This window comes from Triticum aestivum, chromosome 7B, assembly GCF_018294505.1.
Source record: "Triticum aestivum cultivar Chinese Spring chromosome 7B, IWGSC CS RefSeq v2.1, whole genome shotgun sequence".
NCBI lineage: Eukaryota > Viridiplantae > Streptophyta > Magnoliopsida > Poales > Poaceae > Triticum > Triticum aestivum.
The window spans coordinates 196864503-196875131 of record NC_057813.1 but is presented as its reverse complement, the minus strand read 5'-3'; the positions used below and the strand labels follow the sequence as shown (position 1 = coordinate 196875131).

At 45.4% G+C, this 10629-nt stretch overlaps 1 protein-coding gene and 1 pseudogene across 6 annotated transcripts; one reads left to right on the top strand and one right to left on the bottom strand.

The window, feature by feature from the left end:
• The first annotated feature begins 2167 nt into the window (after positions 1 to 2167).
• Positions 2168 to 5627, top strand: LOC123160925 (geranylgeranyl transferase type-2 subunit beta 1). 5 transcript variants are annotated; one of them, XM_044578775.1, is made up of 11 exons: positions 2168 to 2348; positions 2439 to 2592; positions 2690 to 2806; positions 3111 to 3197; positions 3598 to 3664; positions 3762 to 3910; positions 4358 to 4491; positions 4573 to 4671; positions 4996 to 5071; positions 5192 to 5302; positions 5385 to 5627. In XM_044578775.1, exons 1-10 carry the CDS (start codon positions 2286 to 2288, stop codon positions 5290 to 5292), a joined length of 1047 nt encoding a protein of 348 aa, XP_044434710.1. In that variant the 5' UTR covers positions 2168 to 2285; the 3' UTR covers positions 5293 to 5302; positions 5385 to 5627. The 5 variants fall into 5 exon arrangements, with proteins under 5 accessions (XP_044434710.1, XP_044434711.1, XP_044434712.1 ...); XM_044578776.1 differs by lacking the exon at positions 3111 to 3197; XM_044578773.1 differs by having other exon boundaries at positions 2209 to 2592.
• A 1112-nt stretch (positions 5628 to 6739) lies between these two features.
• LOC123160927 (AT-hook motif nuclear-localized protein 10-like) lies at positions 6740 to 10375 on the bottom strand (annotated as a pseudogene). The gene is made up of 5 exons (XR_006480459.1): positions 8999 to 10375; positions 8383 to 8435; positions 7774 to 7905; positions 7414 to 7575; positions 6740 to 7262 (listed from the first exon to the last, which is right to left on the bottom strand). The product of XR_006480459.1 is annotated as an AT-hook motif nuclear-localized protein 10-like (transcript).
• Positions 10376 to 10629: the final 254 nt, after the last annotated feature.

Sequence of the window (10629 nt, the reverse complement as noted above, 5' to 3'; positions counted from 1 at the left end):
ATAATCACCCCCAACCCAACAAACACCTTCGGAGATACCTATAGAGCATCTTTATAATCACCCAGTTACGTTGTGATGTTTGATAGCACACAAGGCATTCCTCCGGTGTCTGGGAGTTGCATAATCTCATAGTCGGAGGAATATGTATTTGACATGAAGAAAGCAGTAGCAATAAAACTGAACGATCATTATGCTAAGCTAACAGATGGGTCTTGTTCATCAAATGACAACACATGTCCATGGCTAGGAAACTTAACCATCTTTGATCAACGAGCTAGTCAAGTAGAGGCATACTAGGGACACGGTGTTTTGTCTATGTATTCACACATCTATCAAGTTTCCGGTTAATACAATTCTAGCATGAACAATAGACATTTATTATGATATAAGGAAATATAAAATTAACAACTTTATTATTTCCTCTAGGGCATATTTCCTTCAAACACTACATATGGATAGTATGAACGAACACTACACATGTACAGATAGATGATCTATTCAACACATCAGCTCAAATCATATCAAGCAGTTCAATAAAGTACCACACATGCTTGCAAACTAGCATAGTGCACATCAAGCATGCTAGCAATCCATCACCAATAGCTATTAATCCTTGCTGGTATGGAAACAACTTCTATCATGCTACAAACCATCACCTCTAGCTATCAGAACATAACATTCATATATATCGACGTTGTACAATACGAGAAGATGGTCATAGATCAAACCCTACCACATGCTCACAGATCTAGTTAGAACGAGTACATAGGAGGGGTGGCTGAACTCACAAACGCCATCAGAGGAGCTCGAAGGGGGCGCGGGACATGACGGAGAAGAAGACTCGAATCGCCGCTGCCATCAACCAACGCCGAAGCAGGAGCATCGCTTACCTGGTCTTTGTTGGCGATCTACGCAGGACGGGAAGCTCGTGAGGGGGGAATGGTGGCAGGAATTTGGGGGAGAGGTGAGGCTGGCTATATGTGGCGCCCGATTCGGCTGTTGACGCCAATTCCTCCCATCGCTTGTTCGGAGACGTGCGAGCTCGCGCAATCTCCGTGGACGCGGGAGGTCAGCGTCGCATTCCCCTCCCCTCCTGCATCGCTCGAGCCTGGCTTGCTGAAACAGCCGAATCAACCGTTCCTAGCGGGCCTGGCTGGGAGGTGCTTTAAGAACCGTGATATGCAAGAATCTGATGTAGCCCAACCTACCAAGGAAGTGTCTAATTAACGAGTGATCCTTCGAGAGCCTCTAACAGTCACCTGGGGGTGCTAAGAGCGCGCCACAGCGCTCTCAGCCGTCACCACGTGTCGTGCTCTCAGCCACCGCCATGTGTTGTGCTCTGGGCGCACCCTTCAAATTTTGTTTTTTATTTATTTTTCTGCACACTTTTTTGGCTTTTTAGATGGTTTTTTGAGGGTTTTCGGCCTTTTGGTTTTCCAGCGGTGTTTCCTAGATTTTGAATAAAAAAATATTCTCAAAAAAAAAATTGTGCGAAAAACGCGTTTTCTTCCTTTTTGTTTCTGTGAGAGGCACAAATTTCCTTCTGCTAGAGGCACGGTCGTGCCCCTCGAAAACGAAAAATACGTGGGTTTTTTACTTTCACGAGAGACACATTTGCTTCCGAGAGTGGCACGGACGTGCCTCTTAGAAATAGTAAAAAAATGCATTTTTTTCTTTTTCTACCGCGAGAGGCACGATCGTGCCTTTCCAAAACGAAAAAACATGTTTTTTCTTTCACGAGATGCACATATTTGTTTCTAGTGGAGGCATGGATTTGCTTCCGCGAGAGGCAAGTCGTGCCTACTTCAAAAAAAAAACATGCTTCTAGTTCAGTTTTTTCTTTCGGTTTTTTCATGATTTTTTTTGTCAAAACCTATCAACATGGGATCTAGTTTGAAGATCTTGACGTAAGAAATCCAACTGTGAAAACAGTTTGAGATTGAAACACACGGTTTAAGAGATAAAATGTTTTGAATAAACTGTTCCAAAAAAACTGATATATAAAAAAAGAAAAAATATTATGTTGCGACAAGTGACGCACACAACCTGTGGAGGTTGAAGTAACCTGTGCAAGTAGTGGTTTCCACCTAGCTGGTGCAGGTTACCAAACGCGTCATGGATCCACGAGGCCCATCTCGCCGAACAATCCATACCACAGGCCCGCCTAGCCCAGTAACCCATCCGCTCGGGCCCCTGATTCCCCTGAATCCACCACGCTCGCGGCGAAGAGCTCAGCAGTCGTCGACGGAGCATCGCTAACCAAGCAAAGCGAGGAGGAGGAAGCCATGGGTGAAGAGGGGGAGCTGGCCGCGGAGAAGCACGTCCGCTACATCGTCACCGCGGAGAAGGTAAGCAACCACCCACCCAACCCATACCCCCTCTCGGATGCGAACCGTCTCCGGCGAGAACTCATCCGTCCTCCTCGCCGTTTGCCGCAGAAGAAGGACTCGTTCGAGTCGCTGGTGATGGAGCACCTCCGGGCCAGCGGCGCCTACTGGGGCCTCACCACGCTCGACCTCCTCCACAAGCTTCACGCCGTGGACGCCGCCGAGGTCGTCGACTGGATCATGTCGTGCTACCACCCGGAATCTGGTACTTTGACTGCAGGGGGAAGCCTTGGTTTTGTCGATTCGGATCCTCGGTTCTTGAATGATTCGGTTGTATGTCTTCTTGGGATGTGGCTGTGCAGGTGGGTTCGGGGGGAACGTTGGGCACGACCCGCATGTCCTCTACACGCTCAGCGCCGTGCAGGTCCTCTGCCTCTTCGATCGGCTCGATGTTCTTGATGCAGACAAAATTGCTGATTGTATCCTTTTCAAGATCTTCAGTGAGCTTCATGCTGCTCCTGCTGTAGCAGTTTTGTGAATGTTAGGTTAGCGGCGTCCTAATGGTTGTAGTCAAATCTCTCATCTTGTTTTGGAGCCGCTTGATTTCCCTGAATTACCAGTAAGAAAGCTGAAATATTGTGTTGCATTTACATTACTTTTTCTCTCAGCAGTGAAGGAGAAAAACATTTCATCTTGAAATGTGGATGGCTTTATGAAGTTATGTTAATTTGCAGCTTAGCATCTATATGAACCATGATCCGCTAATTTCCTGACTAAGTGCAGCATGTCAAAATTTTAGTCTGCTGCTGCATCCGGAATACAAGAGCAATTTTAACATGGTCCCTCTTACTTCTTCTTTTCACATGGGAGGTAAGAAGGTAAGAGTTACTTAGACCCACTACTTAATGAAATCAACGGCTCAGATCTAGTATTTTATACTCTTCCCTCGTATGAAAGGAGGAGGTAAGAGGGATCATGTTAAAACTGCTCGGAATACAATGCCATATGAGATAGTACTTGGTAGATGATCGATTATGTGTGGCTGTGACACAGTAAATTTGTGGTACACTAATCTGCTACATTAGCCAGTTCTAGGTATTTGATTACCTTGTCGCTCGACTTAAATTGCATGCTGTATATCATGAAATGGGGAAGTAGTAATAACATTGGAAGCTTCTGCAAGCCTTTAGTTTTCTGAATGAATTGAAACGGCCGCACCCTGAGCTTGAAATCTGGTACACTGTTCTTTTTCCTATCTAAATTGTGTCAGATATTACTGGACTTCAAAATGAGGATGGGTCATTTTCTGGTGATATTTGGGGTGAAGTTGATACTAGGTAAAAAACTTAACTGTTCTTTTTGAGTTCCCATGTGTTTTCTTTGAATGCAGCATCTGTGTGAGCTACTAATATGAATGTAATATATATCTTGTAGGTTCTCGTATATTTCCATATGTACCTTGTCATTACTGCATCGTCTGCACAAAATTAATGTGGACAAGGCTGTAGAATATATTGTTAGCTGTAAGAACTTGGACGGCGGATTTGGGGCTATGCCAGGAGGGGAGTCTCATGCTGGGCAGAGTATGTATTATCTTGATTTTACTCTCAAATCATACTGCTATTGTACCTGAGTAGAACTGTAATTTTGTCAATAAAATAGATCCTACTGAAAGTCCATCGATTCCAAGTGTTCTAGTATGATGCCTTATCAGATTCATGTCAGATCGTCTATTTGTATTTCTATCTGTATTCCGGAAGAAGAAGAGGGATAGAATTGATTATTCTTGTCTACGTTGTTGGTTCTTGTCTACGCTGTTGGTTGTACAAACGTAAAAAACATTTCCTTCAGGAAAATGCAAGATATTTACTATTTATCCAATCAATTTGCTATGATTATTATTGTGGCACTCCTATGATGACCTGAAATTTGCATTGTCACAAGATTATTTCCTTGATCTTTTTATTTCTCTCCAAGTTGTCACTTTATAGCGGCCAGATAACCTGAAAACATGTATCCATTCCGTGCAGTATTCTGTTGTGTTGGTGCTCTCGCAATCACCGGCTCTTTGCATCACATTGATAGAGATCTCCTTGGATGGTGGCTTTGTGAGCGCCAGTGTAGAGATGGAGGGCTCAATGGGCGTCCTGAGAAACTTGCTGATGTGAGATTGACTGCTTTCTCAGATTGTGCACCTTTTGCATTTCTCACTGTACCATAGATTTAATTGAACTGCTCGCAATAGGTGTGCTACTCATGGTGGGTGTTATCAAGCTTGATAATTATTGATAGAGTGCACTGGATTGACAAGGAAAAACTTGCAAAGTTCATATTGAACTGTCAGGTAACTGCTCGTGATTCTTGCTCTGAAATTCTGATAATTATGTGTCCAACTTCTTACTCCCATCATCTAAAAGATCAATTTTCTCCATTTACCGTATATATTGTCATAACTATTTAGAAGGGGAGCCTTGGCGCAGTGGTAAAGCTGCTGCCTTGTGACCATGAGGTCATGGGTTCAAGTCCTGGAAACAGCCTCTTACAGAAATGTAGGGAAAGGCTGCGTACTATAGACCCAAAGTGGTCGGACCCTTCCCTGGACCCTGCGCAAGCGGGAGCTACATGCACCAGGTTGCCCTTTTATTGTCATAACTATTTACATTGGCAGGACAAGGAAAATGGTGGAATTTCTGATAGACCAGATAATGCGGTCGATATCTACCACACGTACTTTGGAGTTGCAGGTATTTATATTACTTCCTCCCATAGTACAGTAGTTAACCACAGGGATCTTGCAGTATGCTATTCGAATGATTCAAAGTCATAAACTCCTTGCTGAATTAGTTAGCCTCTTGCAAAAACAGGGCTTTCATTGATGGAGTATCCTGGAGTGAAGCCTATCGATCCTGCCTACGCCCTCCCTTTAGATGTTGTCAACAGGATCTTCTTGACAAAACAACAATAGTGTGCCTTAGGTTGGCTCAGCTCTTGCTTTTCTGACTCACCTCGTGTTTTGTTCTTTGACATATATCTCATTCCTATTCTATTGGTTCACAGCTAGGAAGATCATGTTGTGACTGCGATGACGTCAGGTCAGCACGAGTGGAGAGCTTACCCCTCCTTCGGTAGCTCGCACTGATGTTTCTGATCACTCCCATGCATGAGATCATGGCTTTGAACGTTTGATGATATAGTGCAGGCCTCATATTTACCAGGAAATCCGGACACTTGGTTATGTAGAAGAGTGTAACGTCCAAGGACTGAGAATCAAATTCAATCAAGATTATTTTTGTTGGAATAGTATAATCTTTCAAAATTATCTTGGTTGGCCGACCAACTCTAGCCGAATGGCTGTATACCCTTTCCCTCCATAATAACCGTCATATGGATCGCTATTCAACAAAAAATTCGGAAGGCACTCCATATTCTCCCCTCCAGCCTGTGTATTTGGAGGCAGGGGAAGATTTCGGAGGGTGTTCATCCATGGGATTTCTGGCGGGAGGGAAGTTCCTCCTCCGGCTTGAGCCCGCCTTGACGCTGGGATTTCTGGCGGGAGGGAAGTTCCACCTCCGGCTTGAGCCCGCCTTGACGCTGCACGTGCAATTCCATTGCTGCTACCCATCCCACATTGCTGCTCAACCTCGTGGCCCTATCTTTGACGTTGCCTACGCGCTCCCCTTCATTTTGCTGCGGTTAGCGAGCTCGACGTCCCCACCATTGTTGGCCTCGTGGAGTTGCGCCTCACTGCGTCGGCAGTAGAGCCCGAGCGGGAGGGAGGAGTCGACGGGTAGGGGATGGAGCAGAGAGCGGCCACCACACTCGAGATCGGGGAGTGGGAGAGAGGAATCAGGGTGAACTTGAGCAGAGAGAGACGTCGGGAGTTTTGGAGAAGGTGAATATGTCTCTCCCAATGACAGGTGGGTCCCAAACGGTAGATACAATATGCAGCCCAATATTATAGCGAATCTGAGTTTCAGTCACCTGTTTTAGGCTCCATAAATTTTGACACGTCGCCCTTTCAGCGAATATGGAGATGAGATTTTAGTGATTCTGCCAGAGTTGCTCGAAGGGCGACCTGTCATTGTTGGCTTTAACTAACTGGAACTGCAATATAGTGGCTGCCGAAGCCAATGGTTAGAATACTGCTGTAAAGAATGTTTGGAGTTGCAATATAGTGGCCTCCCGCCGAAGCCAATGGTTATACGTAGCATACTGCTGTAAAGAACGTTTGTTCCACAGAATGCCAATTGCTGTGTTGATCTTATATATGCTTGTAACCTTATGTTTTGGCACAAGTTTTGTCTTGCGTCTTGGTCAAATTCTTGTATCGCTTTTGGGGCATTGAACAAATCAGGTAAGTGAGCCGGCAAAACAATTTTTGCAGGACATACATGAAAATTACATAAATTGACTGAACATAAGAACATGATTATTCCATAGCGCCTCATAGGGTCACAAGATCATACCTAAATACATCATCTCAAGACAACAATAAACAACTAAGTGGCACAGAAATTCAAGCTGAGACGACCTACACAGCAGCTGCAGTTACCACTTATACCAGCTACAATGCTCCCTAATTAAACTTCTGATTTATACGACTAAATGGGAGCTAGTTAGACAGAAGTGACATTTCTACTTCCTGCCAGGGAGGCAGTTCACCAACAGTCTATCGATGTCCGAATTCGGTCAAGGATGCTGAGTTTATTTCCAGGGCATGCTGGACAAGATCGGCGGCTGGTTATTGTTGTTGGAGGCGTAGCCTTGATGTCTTGGGCTTGCGGTGCCACCAGACGATTCGCTCAATGTGCCTCTTGAAGGGGGGCTGTTGGCCGCCATCCCAGTGCTTGGAACGACCTTCAGTGGTACGGGCTCAGGAGGAGCCTGTGGCTTCGGCTCTTTTTTCCCACCAGCATTGAAGCTTCCCACTACTATCTGCATACAACACGAGTAATACTGGTAAATGATATGATTCTCGTTTGCTGAAATCCAGTGAGGAGAAAATATGCACAGAGTTAGAGCATCTCATGTCATTGGCACTTTCCTTTTGTTAGCACATGAAAAATTGCGGGGTAGAAAACAATACCTGGATTGGAGAAGCTGCTATGAGAAGTCCTGCGACCCCTCCACCCAAGAGACGACCGTCAGGACCAGCCAACGAAACGCTGAGGCCCCCTGTTCGGGTACGCTGGCCTCCGTTGTCCGTTACAAAGATCGACCCGGAGAGTGACAGTATCTCAAATCGGCCCTGTGGAGGAAACAAAAAATAATCAGCATTGGTGAGTGACATATTGTATATTGTACATGGACACTGAACCCCACAACCATGCAGGAATTTGCACTGCTCGTTGCCTCATGACAACATCTTACGTGCTTTATTGCAAACAGCCCACAACCTGGTAACTAATTCAGATTGAACTACTTCAAACTGGTTAAAAGTACAAACCTCATATGTTACAGTTCCACCTGATGTACCAGTTTGACGAAGTGTTACATTTGATATGGAACCATTTGCTGAGAGAACACAAACTGCACGAGTTCCATTCTGAGAAAATGACATAATCTTTGACGATACATCCTGAAAAACAGAGTTCAATATATTCTTTGTTAGTTAGAGGAAAGCTGTGCTGATACCTACAGAACTCGCCAGCTTAACACTTTCTAGAGGAAGGCGATGTAGCATCCAAGTTATGCAGCAGGGTAAAATATGTATAGCAAAGCATAAAAAAAAACAAAAAGGAGGCACAAACCCGCAAAGCATCAATAAGTAAAATAAATAAAAATTATGATCAAATTATAAATCTTCTAAAGCACAACATGAAATCCTGGCCAAAATAACATTGGCTTAATGCAGACTGGATTTTGTGCTCTAGGATATCGGATATGAAGGTTGATTGAGATTTGTAGGGTCAGAATTGGGAGGGTAAACTAGAAAAATTGCACATAACCATCAGCAGCATATTATCTTGATGCATGGGATAAGATTAACCGATTAAAAGTAGTTCATGCTTCAAACATCATTGAGTATAGCATGGAAGTTCAAATATTGTTATACCTCTCCAGCTTGAACTGTAAGAACATGAGGTGTGAATCCAACTCCTGCCGGCCCTGCAAAATAGCTTAAACTTAGGACTAACTATGCAAAGAAGAACTTCACAGATGCAAAGTCAACAAACATCAGTGTCACATTAATATAATAAAAATATGCAAACAGGACACTTCAAACAAAAAAATTGTATGGTCCATAATTCAAGGAGAAAAACAGCATCAAATTAAACATCTCAGAAATGCATCAATACGTGAATCACTGTAAATGCTTTTTTTTTTGAGAGAGATCACTGTAAATGCTTTAGGTAAACCTGCCTTACCAATATTCTCAATTTCGAATCAATCAAAGTAAAACAACAAGGGAGTGCTAGATTGCTAAATCTCCCTAGCAGTTCACCCTTTAATTCTGACAGTGTAGAGTGTGCAATATATCTCATTTAGCCTCTGACCATAGACAAATAGCACACTTAACCCAGTTCAAAGAGAAACCTGTACTCATATTCTACCATAAATCCATACACACACAAAATGATGAGCTTCAGTTATCACTATTCTTGGACCTAAAATCTTGAAAATGCAAATAGTGTTCAACACAGAATATTAATAGGGAATCGAGATGTTACCGGCACCATCCACGCGGGGCTTGTTGGTAGATCCCTTGGGCCGGCCGCGTTTCTTCCCTCCATCCGGCGACGCCGACGGCACGAAGTTTCCCGGCAGCGTGGGTGAGAACGGCCGCCCAGAAGCACCCTGTGTCACACCTGTCGAGCCTGCAGCCGTCGGCACAGTCACCAGTGCCAGAGACATGGCCGCGTCGGGCCCGTACTTCCTTGGCCGCCCGCGCTTCTTCTTCGCCGACGGTTCACCCATGCCCGGCGGCGCAGCGACGCCATTTCCTCCGGCGGCCCGAGCAGCGGACATGCTAGAGCCATGCGCTGGTGCTGCAGACCCTGCCGGTTGGTAACCCGGCGGCGCGACCGCAGAGCTCACCGGGGCAAACACGGGTGTGCCGTCCGCGGTGTACGCCATGCGCACGCTCTGCATGGCTGCCGAGGACGGCGGCGCTGCCGGAGCTGCTGGCGCCGGCGCCGGCTGGCTCTTGGGCAAGCCGAACAGATCCCTTCCCGCCATTAGCCTTGCTCGGACCTCACCTCCATGGCTAGCAGCAGCAGCAACCGATTCTTGCACGAGAACACTCGACGCCGCGATTTTCACACCGCTAACTAAGAGCTCACGAGCGCTCAAGCGAAGTTAGGACTAGGGATTAGGAAGCTGCGAAAACCCATAAACCCGTCTCCGGTCAAACACGAGATCTTTCTAGCGGCAAACCAGAGTTTTACAGCACAAGAAATTACCTCCAAGAAACTGAAAAGGGGAACGGTAAAATCTCAAGAGGAGTAGTTTGAGCAAGAAATTGGTGAACCGAGCACAGAAATGGCAGATCCCCTTCTCCCTCCGGAATCAAAGACGAAATGAACCACGGCAGATTTGGAGCTCAACAGTTGCAGCAAAAGGAAATATCTGGGGTGCAAACAGAAAAGAAATGATAATAATACTAAGAAGAAGAAGCACACTTGCACACTCCTCCGTCCTAAAATGGAGACATCACGAGCTCACTCCAGCGCTACAGACGGAGAAGATCACAAGAGAGGGACAGAAGAAACGAATTCACAGATTTTTGAGCTACTCCTACCCAGCTCCCATAGTTTCCTGCCTACAGCCTCCAATATATCCCCCTTTTTTCCCACCCTCGCCAGTTCACACGCGCTCTTTCTTTTTCCTAATTAACAAAAATAGATTTTGCCTTTTTGTGTCAGGGGGAGGGAAAAACAGGCCGCTGGTAAGTAAAGCACGCCGAAATTGCCTCGGGGGAAATATATAGTTGCTGTAGCAGATAAGGAGAGGAGGGGAGCAGAGTAGAGTAGATGGATCATGGATGGTTGCAGGTGTCTAGCAGCTTTGCTCCCCTGAATATGTGGTATTTGCTCTCGGATCCTCCTCTCGGCTTTTGGCCTCGCTTGCCTAGGCTACACCTCCGCTCTTTGCCACTGTGGCCACTTGGCCTGAACCACGGCGATTTTCCGAGCATGCTAGCAACAACTGGCACGCAGATAGAGCCCAAGAATAAGAGCACGTTTCTGTTTGACCAGATTGGCAGAATAGTTTTAGATTTTTTATGTTTTAGAATATTTAAAACCAGCATTTCTGTTTTTTTAGGTTGCCATTTTGGGGGTCACCGGCGGGTTAAAAGATC

Bases quoted from the DNA above. Each gene is read 5' to 3' on its own strand.
- LOC123160925 (XM_044578773.1), top strand. From the start codon at position 2,286: ATGGGTGAAGAGGGGGAGCTGGCCGCGGAGAAGCACGTCCGCTACATC. The intron at 3,198-3,597 runs GTAAGAAGGTAA...AAATTGTGTCAG, and splicing joins TTCTTCTTTTCACATGGGAG to ATATTACTGGACTTCAAAAT. The intron at 4,672-4,995 runs GTAACTGCTCGT...TTACATTGGCAG, and splicing joins AGTTCATATTGAACTGTCAG to GACAAGGAAAATGGTGGAAT.